Genomic DNA, 14,470 nt, shown 5'->3' on the forward strand with positions numbered 1-14,470 from the left:
ATCGAGGGTGGCACTGTTGGCAGAAAGGGGCTGTTCACGCAGTGCCACTCCAGGGCTCCTGGCCCTGGCAGTCGGCTGCCCAGCTTTTTACACTGACTCCGATGGAAACCCAGAGAATTCAGTGGGAGTTTTCTGTGTGCATCTGACTGGGAGAGCTTGAAACAGTCCTCCACTCAGAAGTCAAATGCAGGAGGGATGCTTTTCCCACATGAAAGGCACTTTTGCCAGTTTGGTCCATGCTTTCCTACTAGCAAATAAATATATTGTAAAAAACAACTAGAAGAGAAGCACAAACCGTTCTTTTGGCCTTTTCTCATTCATGTCTTTGCAAACATGCTCCTGGAAAATCCAGATCAATGGCTTCTAGAACAATCAGCGAGACCCCTGGAAAGCAAGGGGTGAGGAGCAGGGACACCCTGCGCCTGCCTGATGCCGGGGCAGCAGGAGTTCATCAATTTTCCTGTCTCCATGGGAGAGGCACCTTGGGAGGACAAGGATGCCTTCACTGAACTAGGAGGGAGGCACAGCTGGTGCAATGCCAGGGAGTGCCTTTATCCAGGAGGCAGGGAGGAGGCAGCGGAGGAGGGCCAAGTTGGGAAGTGGCACCCAGAGCTCTGTAGTGATCCCGTGTCTCGGCAAGGGCTGGAAGCAGAAGGAGCCAGAAGAGCTCAGCCGGACAATCCCGGGCTCTGACACTTTGTCCTCAGCGCCATGAACCTCCTTCTTCCCCAGGCCCTGGGATCTGCTCCTGTGCTGCTCCTGCGCTGCTGAGGTCACTCACAGGCGCTGCTCCGGCCTGAGAAACAGCACAGCCAGCTGGGAGTGTGACAGCTGTGCTGGTCTGGGCACGGGTATGAGGCAAAGCACCCGGGTGTCCCTGGGCTGGGGGCAGTGCCCAGGCTGGGCTTGGCAGAGCCCGTCCGCTCCTGGAGGGCTGAGGGCACCGCTCTGGCCTGGCCTGGCCTGGCCCCTGGCTTGGGGGGCCCTTGACCTTCCTGCTTTCCCTTGGAGCCCCCAGGGATGAGCCAGAGCTCAGTGGCCCCAGCCTGACCAGCCAGTCAGGACTGGAGCCTTCCCGTGCCTCCCCAGAAGCCGAGGCCATCAGCCCCAGCTCACAAACACTGCCTAACAGGGTTTGCCCAGAGTTTTTCCTATTAGATCTTGGAAAGGATTTCCAAAGTAACACTGTTTGGCAGCTTCTTCAAGGAAGAAACATGACACGCTTCTCATCAGAAAAAAATGTTTATTGCTTTACTTTCACTTTTTTTCTTTTGGCGTCCTTATGCTTCCTTCGGCATTCCAGAAAATAGCGAAAATCTAACGTCTTATTAGGAGAAGTCTCTGAATCCACTCCTAGGAGAAGTCTCTAAATTCACTGTTTCTCTTGAACACTTTCTTTACATGCAGTTAAGTAGCTGGTCCTGTAACATACAGAGATTTAGTGGTTTACCTGAGTGACATCACAACCAGTATACTAAACCACTTTTGTTCTCTGGTAATTACAAAGTTTCAGGCTCTTGTCCAGGTCCTGAATTAATTTCTCATGCAGATTCATAGCCGTGTTCCCTCCTCATGCTCAGCTTTCGGCCACAGTTACCAGGGAACAAACGTTACCTACTCACCTCAAGCAACAATCTACGTCTGTCTTCCCACCGTCTTTCTCTTCACTGGGCTCTGTTGATCTACAAAATAACTTTGGGCCCTCTGCACAAAACAAAGAGCCAATTATAAGGGTTAGGCACTTCTGATTATGCTGCTGCTTGGAACACTCACGAGCAACACAGCAATAAAGTCAGCAGCCCTATTCTTCGCGTCCTTCCTATTCTCTTCCCCCCACCACCACACGTGGGCTCCAACAGAAATGGTCTGTGTTACAGCCTCGTGTACTACGAAAAATGAAAGGCAGCAGCAGTTCTCCTGAACGTGCTGAAATCTAGATTGCAGTGAAATAGCAGCTGTTCCAGTAAAAGCTCAACACCGGGAGCCTACATCTCCCCGCAAAACTGATGGCTGCGGACGACTGAGATCTCCATTTTAACACGCGCTGTAAATCAGACAGGCTGGAAGCACGCGGGACAGTAACTGTATGAACACATCAGTACATTGCATCAGAGTTACCTAGTAAGTCTCAAGAAACAAACATCCTTTAAGCCTGTCCTAATGCTATATTCTATCAAATGTAACAAGCCATCCTTTTGGTGGCCTGTGGAATGTTTTAGGGCTGTGTATGTTTTCTTTTGTTGTTGTTTTCTTTGTTTTTAAATACAAAATTTCACTGGATTCAGAAGAGAAAAACCAAGATTCACGAGGGCAAAGAACCACACAGGCTGCGTATGTGGCTGATAAGAATACTCAACATTCTTAACGATGACAGCAGAAAGACAGGAAAAAGTTAAAGATGATATACATGCCTGAAAGGAGGGTCCGAAATGTCTAGGCAACTTGTCCAGTGACTATTGTTTTGGTAAGCTCCAGAAGTCCAGACACTTATTAAGCAATTATCTGGAAGAAAAGAAAGCCAGACAGCTGCTCAGCCTTTATTTTGCCAGGACTTCCTCGCGGGCTTCTACCACAGCCTAGACCCCGAGTAAGGATGGCAAATGTTGACTACAAAACATTCGTAAGCGGGCGGCATTTTTTCCTCACTGAATTTCAGTAAGAGTTTAAAAGGAAAAAAATACAAAAGGGGTGAATAAGTTCTGTTGTACCTCTTGGACGTTCATCATCTTTGGAGAAGAAGAAAACTCTAGCACTTTCCGTGTGGGGTAAAGAAGAAACCTAGACAAGTACAAAGGATTTTAGCATCCTAAAAGGCACTATCAAATTCCATGAACGCGAGTTAAAGCTGTAGCGCTTCAGAGAAATGGTCAACCTTGAAGAGCTTTACTTCGCAGTAACTAAATACAGCCTTCTATCAAAACCCCCGCTTTTTAAAAGAAAACTGACTGTGTCTTTGGCTTTTGGCCAAACTCCGTTTGGTTGTGGTCAAACCAAAACGACCCAGTTAATTTCTTGTGCTCCACTTCTCTCTTTTCATATTCAACTTCACACCAAATGGGCTGCTGGGAGTTTTGACTCTGTGCAGCACAAAAGGTTTTCCAGGGTGACTTTCACCGCTCAGAGGTGTGCAATGTCCGTTTCCCGTTTCCTGAGTGCTGCTCTTAATATGCCCACAGCATCCAACTACTGCAACCAAGGAGACAACAAATACAAATGGAACTTGCATTTCTTGGTCCTTTTCAATTTCTGATGTCTCGGGCTCATCATCACCCTCGGAACTGCTGTCTTGGAAACGTGGATCCTCTTGCCATGTGGCTTTTACCGGTTTTATTGGTCCAAGTATGTAAGGCTCTGCAATAACAGCACCAAAAAAGAAAGCAAGCTGGAATAACTGGGTTATTCCTCTACTTGCAAGGAGAAATTCCCCCTTTCAAGTGAAATACTTCTCTTGGAGAAGGCAGATTTGAGGAGGACAGAATCTTCTCCCCTCAGATTTTCTGAGCTAAATCTCTGCTCCAGTATTTTCCACGTTGTTCTGGGGATCCCCTACGTACTCTTAAACCCCTATGGCTGCATTCAGAAGACACTACCTACCTTCTGAATTCAGCAGAAGTGGGGGGGGGGGGGGCGGGGGGCCTTGTTGCCTTGTGTTGTTGCATTGGGGTTTTTAATCTTTTGGACAGCTTCACACAGTTTCTTTTCTTTCCTACATGACTGTGGCTTGATTTAATATTGTTTCATCTTAATTTCATAAGGCCTCATTTTATCTGAGGTTAGGACTCGCCAATGATCATGTGTCATTCAGTTTCCATTTTCTAAAGGTCCAAGAACAGAATTCAGTAACTCATAAAATGTTCTTGAATCTTGGGGTCAGCTCCAGGGTTTTGCTCTTCACTCTACATTAACACACATTTTCTTTGAAATCTTGTCGGGTTCTGTGAAACTTGCCATGACTGGTGTGTCCCCTTTTTCCCTGTTTGAGAAATTTAGGGGATGACAACAAGCTTTTTCACCACTCTGCAAAGACCCCACTGCCTTCTCAAAGCACACCTTTCAAAACTCCTGAGATGCAAGCACGAGTTACCTCTCGTTAATCTACCACAAGCCTGGCAAGTAGAAATGAAGATCAAAATGCTTCTGCCTAATTACTGGCTTCTGCCGCTGAAAATCCCCCGGATCCTGACCCTCTTTACACCGTATTGCTCTGCAGTGCCTGCCATAAGCTCTTCCTAGAAACGGCACCCTTAGAAGGGTTCTGCTATTACCTTCGTTCATGCCCGACTCCTGTGTGTCTCCAAAGAAGGAAAAGTGAAAGCGCTCGACTCCTGAGCTACGTCGTTCACAGGCAAAGGTCCCAGATGGTCAGCTGGGGCAGAGTCCTGCGCATCCTCTTTGTCCCAGAGTATGTCCTCAGTTTTTTCTGGTTTGTTCTTTGAAAGTCCAAACAAGTCTTTAAAATCAGCAGCAATAGTCCTCCGTTTTTTCTGGTTTGTTCTTTGAAAGTCCAAACAAGTCTCTTAAATCAGCAGCAATATCGCGATCGATGTCTTCAGACACTTGAGGCAATGTCTCACTCTCTTCTTTCTTCTTCCTTTTGGCTTTCCTGAAATCAGATTGTTCAAGGATAGCAACACAGCACATGTCCTTTTCAAAGACAGCTTCCCTAAGAGCCTCCTTGCTCTTGGTGTCTCCCTAAATGTATCCAAACCCATAAGGAGTGGTTCCCTATCAAGGGGAAGCAGTGGGGAAACATCTGAGGTTTGAGTCTAAAGGCAGGAACAAGTGTCCATTTTTAATTAGCCACACCCTTAAGTGACTGCTCACTTAATACGTGGTAACATAGAAATCCAGGTATTTAGCACAGATTTCTTTCCTGCCAATAGCAATGTCAAGAGCTAATACGCTTTTCTCAGAGACCTGCAAATCTCAAGGTCCCTGTATTGACCTTCCTCACCTTCACTTTTGGCAGAGAACAGGAGGACTAGAAAGAAAAGATGACACTACATGCTGCTTTTCGAGGTCTGAGTTGAGGCGCGACGTCGCTGGCGGGAGCGGTTGCTCCTGGTGGATGTCCCTGATGATGTCTCCCTCCGCCTGGGCCTCTCAGCACTTGCTGCTGTCCTGTGGCCCCCGTCACGGCGATTCCTCGACCGGACAGGTGGATTTGGGGCCGGACCTTGCTGGCGGGAGCGGCTGCGTCGGGGGGATGTCCCCGATGATGTCTCCCTACACCTGGGCCTCTCAGCACCTGGTCCTGTCCTGTGGCTCCTGTCTCGGCGACTCCTCGACCGGACAGGTGGATTTGGGGCCGGACCTTGTTGCCGAGAGCGGTTGCATCTGGGGGATGTCTCTGATGGTGTCCCCCTGCACCTGGGCCTCTCAGCCCTTGCTCCTGTCCTGTGGCTCCTGTCTCGGCGACTCCTCGACCGGACAGGTGGATTTGGGGCCGGACCTTGCTGGCGAGAGCGGTTGCGTCGGGGGATGCCTCTGATGGTGTCCCCCTGCGCCTGGGCCTCTCAGCACTTGGTCCTGTCCTGCGGGCTCCTGTCCTCGGCAACTCCTCGACCGGACAGGTGGATTTGGGGCCGGACCTTGTTGCCAAGAGCGGCTGCGTCTGGGGATGTCTCTGATGGTGTCCCCCTGCACCTGGGCCTCTCAGCCCTTGCTCCTGTCCTGTGGTTTCTGTCTCGGCGACTCCTCGACCGGACAGTTCGATTCAGGGCCCAATGTTGCTGGCGAGAGCGGCTTTGGCCTATGGTCAGGTCCAGGACTTTTAGGACGGCTGCCGTCCTCAGGGTCTGGGGAGCTGCTGTCTGATGACCCTGATGTTGCCTCACTTTCTGTGCCAGGGCTGCTGCTCTCCAGCGAGGAAGGTTCCAGCAATGGCTCCAGTGCTGCATGGGTGGTGCTGCTGCGTTTTCTGCTCTCTCGAGATGGAGATGGAGGAGACAGACCTGATGGCACCGGGCTGCCAGAGCTGTGGCTGATGGCCTCGGATTCTGCGGAGCCATGGGCCGGCTCCAGTCCTGACTGGCTGGTCGGGCTGGGGCCGTTGAACTCTGCCTCATGGCTGGAGGCTGAAAAGGGAAGCAGGAAGGTCAAGGGCCTGCCAGGCCAGGGCCAGGGCCAGGCCAGAGCGGTGCCCTCAGCCCTCCAGGAGCGGACGGCTCTGCCAAGCCCAGCCTGGGCACTGATCCCAGCCCAGGGACACCCGGGTGCTTTGCCTCATACCCGTGCCCAGACCAGCACAGCTGTCACACTCCCAGCTGGCTGTGCCGTTTCTCAGGCCGGAGCAGCGCCGGTGGCTGCCCTCAGCAGCGCAGGAGGAGCACAGGAGCAGTTCCCAGGGCCTGGGAAAGCAAACAGGTTCATGGCACTGAAGGCAAAGTCTCCACAGCTCGGGATTGTCCGGCTGAGCTCTTCTGGTTCCTTCTCCTTTGAGCCCTTGCCGAGACGGGGTGCAGCTTCCGACTTACCCCTCTTCCTCTGCCTCCTCCCTGCCTCCTGGATAATGGCACTCTCTGGCATTGCACCGGCTGTGCCTCTCTCCTAATTCAGCAAAGGAATCGTTGTCCTCCCATGTTGGCTGTCTGATGGAGAAAGGAAAAGCTGATTAGCTTGTGCTGCTCTGCCATCCTGGAGGTACAGGCTGTCCCTGCTCTTCCTCCAGTGCTTTTGCAAGTCGTGCGTGAAGCTGAAGCCCAGACTCACGGGACAGGGCAGGGCCAGGACTGCTGGGGCAGGCCCTGACACGGCACAGCGCCTGCCCCTTCCTGTGTGTGAGCCAGGCAGAAGGACACCAACCTGAAGGGGACTCGGATCCCCATGATGAACATTCGGGGAAGAAATGCTCTAATGTCTCTGCAGAGGGGGCAGTGGAGGCATAAAAGACCAGCGCGCAAGGCCTGTCCCTGCAGGCCAAACAGCAGCAGTGTGAGTGAGGCCCTGGTGCTGCTGAGCACCTGCTGTGCCCCGGGGCTGCGGGAATGGCTCCTACCTGGATGCAGTCCCGGTGGAACCAGGCCCTTTTGCACGCTGGGCACACCATGGTGCCATAAGTCTCTCTATCGTCCACGGTCTCCATGCAGATGGGGCATTCGGTTTCCGGCTCCGGAGTCACCCCCAGCTCCAGATGTGGGCGGTGCTCAGGGCAGTAGGCGCTGGGGGAAAAGGAATGGGCAACGTGAGAAATGCTGGGTCCTTCTGCAGGGGTGACCAGAAGGGGAGAGGAGGTACCTGTACTGTGCAATATACTGTGTGACACAGGCACCATGCTTGGCACAGGGCAGGTGGAACCATCTGTCGCAGTCTTCCTGACAGCACATGATGGTGGCCCCAGTCTCCCCACAGACGCAGCAGTGCTGGAAAGAGCCAAGCAGCCCCATCAGCGGCAGCCTCAGGGCCTCGCCAGGCAGTCCCACGGCTCCGGGCAGGCGCAGGACTGTGGCCGCTGCTGGGTCTCAGCCCACAGACCCGCCTGGAGGAAGAGGCTCCTGTGCCAGAGGCTCTGTGGAGCCGCTGGGAGCCAGACTTTTGTCCCACAGCTGGTGGGAAGGGAGGGCCGGCCTTTCTTTCGTGGGGTCTGGGCTAAGCTCTGGCAAACCTCGCCTGGCACAAATCTCCCTGCTCTTGTCAGGCTCTCACCTTCTGAGCCGCTCGGCTGACTGCAAGTTGGATATCGCGAGGGCGAAAGCCCATGAGTCCTGTCCGATCATCGTCTTTTTGGAGAAAGGAGGCTGGCAAAATACTGCGGAAAAGGCGAGGAGCTGATGAGGAGAGAGTGGCAGGGGCTGCCCACTGCAGTGCTGGAGGAAGGCCCGGTGCAACTCACCAGGCAGAAGACGTGGGCACAGAGCCCGTGCTTCTCCCGTTTGTCGCCACAGATGTCCGGGGTCAGCCTCTGCGCGGCGGCACAGCAGGCATGCTGCAGGGGACAGAGCCAATGGCACCGGGCACGAGCACCTCTGCGGGGCTCTTAGCCCGCAGCATCGGCCCCAAGGGCTGCTCTGGCCCTGCCTGCCTGGCTGATGGGCAGGCCTGGAGGCCTTGGGGAGCAGGGGACAGCGCGGGCACGGCCGTCCCAACAGCTGCCCCCGGCCCAGCTGGGCCCCCCCTTGGGGAGGAAGGAGGCTCTCAGCCCCAGCATGGCTGGGCAGCTCCTGCCTCCCCCTGCCTCCGCTCCGGGCCCCACGCTGGCTGCCCCGACAGCCCCTGCGCCAGGCTGCGGGAGGGCTGCTTTGCCCTCACCTGGCTCTCTGGCATCAGGGGCCTCCTGTTTCCTGTCTGCCATGGTTCTTGTCAGCAGTGAGTCCCTGTGCAGGAACACTGCGGTCTCCTCCAGGTGCTCGTCCTCTCTCTCTATGGGAGAAAGGAGAGTGTGGGGTGTTTGCAGAACAGGCCCAGAGCCACGAGGGCACTACTCCCTGGTGAGCCCTGCTCCTGTCCTCCTTTTCCTCCCGTCACAGCGTCGAGGAACACTGCTGTCTCCTCTGGATGTTCCTCCGCTGCCTCTGGGAAGGGAGAGGCAGGTGAGCCTGCAGCACAGGCCCAGAGCCCCGAGGTGTGGGGCCCCTCTGGCCCCTGGGCAGCCCCGTCCCTGTCCTGCCTTCTCCTCCCGTTGTCAGGCGGCACTGACACACGGCCTGAGCCCAGCGTTCCCTCTTGTGGCCTTGGTCGCACGGGTCACAATGGCCACTCTGACATCAGCAACGTGCACCCAAAATAGGGGGCAGCGATGGCCTCAGTCCCACGCCACCCATTTGAGGCTGCCCAATTGGGAACCGAGGTTCTGAGATGGGTCCGAGGCCTTTGGTCAGAGCCCAGCCAGGGCAGGGGCTCCTGCAGCAAGTGCAGGGTCAAATGCCAGGCCCTGGGGCAGCCATCGAGGGTGGCACTGTTGGCAGAAAGGGGCTGTTCACGCAGTGCCACTCCAGGGCTCCTGGCCCTGGCAGTCGGCTGCCCAACTTTTTACACTGACTCCGATGGAAACCCAGAGAATTCAGTGGGAGTTTTCTGTGTGCATCTGACTGGGAGAGCTTGAAACAGTCCTCCACTCAGAAGTCAAATGCAGGAGGGATGCTTTTCCCACATGAAAGGCACTTTTGCCAGTTTGGTCCATGCTTTCCTACTAGCAAATAAATATATTGTAAAAAAACAACTAGAAGAGAAGCACAAACCGTTCTTTTGGCCTTTTCTCATTCATGTCTTTGCAAACATGCTCCTGGAAAATCCAGATCAATGGCTTCTAGAACAATCAGCGAGACCCCTGGAAAGCAAGGGGGTGAGGAGCAGGGACACCCTGCGCCTGCCTGATGCCGGGGCAGCAGGAGTTCATCAATTTCCTGTCTCCATGGGAGAGGCACCTTGGAGGACAAGGATGCCTTCACTGAACTAGGAGGGAGGCACAGCTGGTGCAATGCCAGGGAGTGCCTTTATCCAGGAGGCAGGGAGGAGGCAGCGGAGGAGGGCCAAGTTGGGAAGTGGCACCCAGAGCTCTGTAGTGATCCCGTGTCTCGGCAAGGGCTGGAAGCAGAAGGAGCCAGAAGAGCTCAGCCGGACAATCCCGGGCTCTGACACTTTGTCCTCAGCGCCATGAACCTCCTTCTTCCCAGGCCCTGGGATCTGCTCCTGTGCTGCTCCTGCGCTGCTGAGGTCACTCACAGGCGCTGCTCCGGCCTGAGAAACAGCACAGCCAGCTGGGAGTGTGACAGCTGTGCTGGTCTGGGCACGGGTATGAGGCAAAGCACCCGGGTGTCCCTGGGCTGGGGGCAGTGCCCAGGCTGGGCTTGGCAGAGCCCGTCCGCTCCTGGAGGGCTGAGGGCACCGCTCTGGCCTGGCCTGGCCTGGCCCCTGGCTTGGGGGGCCCTTGACCTTCCTGCTTTCCCTTGGAGCCCCCAGGGATGAGCCAGAGCTCAGTGGCCCCAGCCTGACCAGCCAGTCAGGACTGGAGCCTTCCCGTGCCTCCCAGAAGCCGAGGCCATCAGCCCCAGCTCACAAACACTGCCTAACAGGTTTGCCCAGAGTTTTTCCTATTAGATCTTGGAAAGGATTTCCAAAGTAACACTGTTTGGCAGCTTCTTCAAGGAAGAAACATGACACGCTTCTCATCAGAAAAAAATGTTTATTGCTTTACTTTCACTTTTTTTCTTTTGGCGTCCTTATGCTTCCTTCGGCATTCCAGAAATAGCGAAAATCTAACGTCTTATTAGGAGAAGTCTCTGAATCCACTCCTAGGAGAAGTCTCTAAATTCACTGTTTCTCTTGAACACTTTCTTTACATGCAGTTAAGTAGCTGGTCCTGTAACATACAGAGATTTAGTGGTTTACCTGAGTGACATCACAACCAGTATACTAAACCACTTTTGTTCTCTGGTAATTACAAAGTTTCAGGCTCTTGTCCAGGTCCTGAATTAATTTCTCATGCAGATTCATAGCCGTGTTCCCTCCTCATGCTCAGCTTTCGGCCACAGTTACCAGGGAACAAACGTTACCTACTCACCTCAAGCAACAATCTACGTCTGTCTTCCCAACCGTCTTTCTCTTCACTGGGCTCTGTTGATCTACAAAATAACTTTGGGCCCTCTGCACAAAACAAAGAGCCAATTATAAGGGTTAGGCACTTCTGATTATGCTGCTGCTTGGAACACTCACGAGCAACACAGCAATAAGTCAGCAGCCCTATTCTTCGCGTCCTTCCTATTCTCTTCCCCCCCACCACCACACGTGGGCTCCAACAGAAATGGTCTGTGTTACAGCCTCGTGTACTACGAAAAATGAAAGGCAGCAGCAGTTCTCCTGAACGTGCTGAAATCTAGATTGCAGTGAAATAGCAGCTGTTCCAGTAAAAGCTCACACCGGGAGCCTACATCTCCCCGCAAAACTGATGGCTGCGGACGACTGAGATCTCCATTTTAACACGCGCTGTAAATCAGACAGGCTGGAAGCACGCGGGACAGTAACTGTATGAACACATCAGTACATTGCATCAGAGTTACCTAGTAAGTCTCAAGAAACAAACATCCTTTAAGCCTGTCCTAATGCTATATTCTATCAAATGTAACAAGCCATCCTTTTGGTGGCCTGTGGAATGTTTTAGGGCTGTGTATGTTTTCTTTTGTTGTTGTTTTCTTTGTTTTTAAATACAAAATTTCACTGGATTCAGAAGAGAAAAACCAAGATTCACGAGGGCAAAGAACCACACAGGCTGCGTATGTGGCTGATAAGAATACTCAACATTCTTACGATGACAGCAGAAAGACAGGAAAAAGTTAAAGATGATATACATGCCTGAAAGGAGGGTCCGAAATGTCTAGGCAACTTGTCCAGTGACTATTGTTTTGGTAAGCTCCAGAAGTCCAGACACTTATTAAGCAATTATCTGGAAGAAAAGAAAGCCAGACAGCTGCTCAGCCTTTATTTTGCCAGGACTTCCTCGCGGGCTTCTACCACAGCCTAGACCCCGAGTAAGGATGGCAAATGTTGACTACAAAACATTCGTAAGCGGGCGGCATTTTTTCCTCACTGAATTTCAGTAAGAGTTTAAAAGGAAAAAAATACAAAAGGGGTGAATAAGTTCTGTTGTACCTCTTGAGCGTTCATCATCTTTGGAGAAGAAGAAAACTCTAGCACTTTCCGTGTGGGGTAAAGAAAGAAACCTAGACAAGTACAAAGGGATTTTAGCATCCTAAAAGGCACTATCAAATTCCATGAACGCGAGTTAAAGCTGTAGCGCTTCAGAGAAATGGTCAACCTTGAAGAGCTTTACTTCGCAGTAACTAAATACAGCCTTCTATCAAAACCCCCGCTTTTTAAAAGAAAACTGACTGTGTCTTTGGCTTTTGGCCAAACTCGTTTGGTTGTGGTCAAACCAAAACGACCCAGTTAATTTCTTGTGCTCCACTTCTCTCTTTTCATATTCAACTTCACACCAAATGGGCTGCTGGGAGTTTTGACTCTGTGCAGCACAAAAGGTTTTCAGGGTGACTTTCACCGCTCAGAGGTGTGCAATGTCCGTTTCCCGTTTCCTGAGTGCTGCTCTTAATATGCCCACAGCATCCAACTACTGCAACCAAGGAGACAACAAATACAAATGGAACTTGCATTTCTTGGTCCTTTTCAATTTCTGATGTCTCGGGCTCATCATCACCCTCGGAACTGCTGTCTTGGAAACGTGGATCCTCTTGCCATGTGGCTTTTTACCGGTTTTATTGGTCCAAGTATGTAAGGCTCTGCAATAACAGCACCAAAAAAGAAAGCAAGCTGGAATAACTGGGTTATTCCTCTACTTGCAAGGAGAAATTCCCCTTTCAAGTGAAATACTTCTCTTGGAGAAGGCAGATTTGAGGAGGACAGAATCTTCTCCCCTCAGATTTTCTGAGCTAAATCTCTGCTCCAGTATTTTCCACGTTGTTCTGGGGATCCCCTACGTACTCTTAAACCCCTATGGCTGCATTCAGAAGACACTACCTACCTTCTGAATTCAGCAGAAGTGGGGGGGGGGGGGGGGCGGGGGGCCTTGTTGCCTTGTGTTGTTGCATTGGGGTTTTTAATCTTTTGGACAGCTTCACACAGTTTCTTTTCTTTCCTACATGACTGTGGCTTGATTTAATATTGTTTCATCTTAATTTCATAAGGCCTCATTTTATCTGAGGTTAGGACTCGCCAGATGATCATGTGTCATTCAGTTTCCATTTTCTAAAGGTCCAAGAACAGAATTCAGTACTCATAAAATGTTCTTGAATCTTGGGGTCAGCTCCAGGGTTTTGCTCTTCACTCTACATTAACACACATTTTCTTTGAAATCTTGTCGGGTTCTGTGAAACTTGCCATGACTGGTGTGTCCCCTTTTTCCCTGTTTGAGAAATTTAGGGGATGACAACAAGCTTTTTCACCACTCTGCAAAGACCCCACTGCCTTCTCAAAGCACACCTTTCAAACTCCTGAGATGCAAGCACGAGTTACCTCTCGTTAATCTACCACAAGCCTGGCAAGTAGAAATGAAGATCAAAATGCTTCTGCCTAATTACTGGCTTCTGCCGCTGAAAATCCCCGATCCTGACCCTCTTTACACCGTATTGCTCTGCAGTGCCTGCCATAAGCTCTTCCTAGAAACGGCACCCTTAGAAGGGTTCTGCTATTACCTTCGTTCATGCCCGACTCCTGTGTGTCTCCAAAGAAGGAAAAGTGAAAGCGCTCGACTCCTGAGCTACGTCGTTCGCAGGCAAAGGTCCCAGATGGTCAGCTGGGGCAGAGTCCTGCGCATCCTCTTTGTCCAGAGTATGTCCTCAGTTTTTTCTGGTTTGTTCTTTGAAAGTCCCAAACAAGTCTTAAATCAGCAGCAATAGTCCTCCGTTTTTTCTGGTTTGTTCTTTGAAAGTCCAAACAAGTCTCTTAAATCAGCAGCAATATCGCGATCGATGTCTTCAGACACTTGAGGCAATGTCTCACTCTCTTCTTTCTTCTCCTTTTGGCTTTCCTGAAATCAGATTGTTCAAGGATAGCAACACAGCACATGTCCTTTTCAAAGACAGCTTCCCTAAGAGCCTCCTTGCTCTTGGTGTCTCCCTAAATGTATCCAAACCCATTAAGGAGTGGTTCCCTATCAAGGGGAAGCAGTGGGGAAACATCTGAGGTTTGAGTCTAAAGGCAGGAACAAGTGTCCATTTTTAATTAGCCACACCCTTAAGTGACTGCTCACTTATTACGTGGTAACATAGAAATCCAGGTATTTAGCACAGATTTCTTTCCTGCCAATAGCAATGTCAAGAGCTAATACGCTTTTCTCAGAGACCTGCAAATCTCAAGGTCCCTGTATTGACCTTCCTCACCTTCACTTTTGGCAGAGAACAGGAGGACTAGAAAGAAAAGATGACACTACATGCTGCTTTTCGAGGTCTGAGTTGAGGCGCGACGTCGCTGGCGGGAGCGGTTGCTCCTGGTGGATGTCCCTGATGATGTCTCCCTCCGCCTGGGCCTCTCAGCACTTGCTGCTGTCCTGTGGCCCCCGTCACGGCGATTCCTCGACCGGACAGGTGGATTTGGGGCCGGACCTTGCTGGCGGGAGCGGCTGCGTCGGGGGATGTCCCCGATGATGTCTCCCTACACCTGGGCCTCTCAGCACCTGGTCCTGTCCTGTGGCTCCTGTCTCGGCGACTCCTCGACCGGACAGGTGGATTTGGGGCCGGACCTTGTTGCCGAGAGCGGTTGCATCTGGGGGATGTCTCTGATGGTGTCCCCCTGCACCTGGGCCTCTCAGCCCTTGCTCCTGTCCTGTGGCTCCTGTCTCGGCGACTCCTCGACCGGACAGGTGGATTTGGGGCCGGACCTTGCTGGCGAGAGCGGTTGCGTCGGGGGGAGCCTCTGATGGTGTCCCCCTGCGCCTGGGCCTCTCAGCACTTGGTCCTGTCCTGCGGCTCCTGTCTCGGCAACTCCTCGACCGGACAGGTGGATTTGGGGCCGGACCTTGTTGCCA

General features: G+C 52.2%; 1 protein-coding gene and 2 long non-coding RNA genes across 5 annotated transcripts in view; all 3 read right to left on the reverse strand.

Annotated features, from left to right (window-relative positions):
• Positions 1–1,226: 1,226 nt before the first annotated feature.
• LOC125331498 lies at positions 1,227–1,652 on the reverse strand. Its single transcript, XR_007206089.1, has 2 exons — positions 1,623–1,652; positions 1,227–1,421 (listed from the first exon to the last, which is right to left on the reverse strand). It is a non-coding gene; the product is annotated as an uncharacterized LOC125331498 (long non-coding RNA).
• Positions 1,653–1,657: 5 nt separating this feature from the next.
• LOC125331707 (G2/M phase-specific E3 ubiquitin-protein ligase-like) lies at positions 1,658–7,385 on the reverse strand. Its single transcript, XM_048316015.1, has 5 exons — positions 7,237–7,385; positions 6,998–7,160; positions 6,805–6,911; positions 6,477–6,590; positions 1,658–2,502 (listed from the first exon to the last, which is right to left on the reverse strand). The coding sequence occupies exons 1-5, from the start codon at positions 7,383–7,385 to the stop codon at positions 2,499–2,501; spliced, it is 537 nt and encodes a 178-aa protein (XP_048171972.1). The 3' UTR covers positions 1,658–2,498.
• A 2,718-nt stretch (positions 7,386–10,103) lies between these two features.
• Positions 10,104–14,470, reverse strand: part of LOC125331794 — a 47,453-nt gene continuing 43,086 nt past the window's right edge. For all 3 annotated transcript variants that reach the window (XR_007206191.1, XR_007206189.1, XR_007206190.1), the window contains 2 exons: positions 10,499–10,581; positions 10,104–10,297 (listed from right to left, as the gene is read on the reverse strand). This is a non-coding gene — a long non-coding RNA (uncharacterized LOC125331794). The remainder of the gene's footprint in view (positions 10,298–10,498; positions 10,582–14,470) is intronic.

The sequence above is a fragment of the Corvus hawaiiensis genome, chromosome 11, assembly GCF_020740725.1.
Source record: "Corvus hawaiiensis isolate bCorHaw1 chromosome 11, bCorHaw1.pri.cur, whole genome shotgun sequence".
Taxonomy (NCBI): domain Eukaryota; kingdom Metazoa; phylum Chordata; class Aves; order Passeriformes; family Corvidae; genus Corvus; species Corvus hawaiiensis.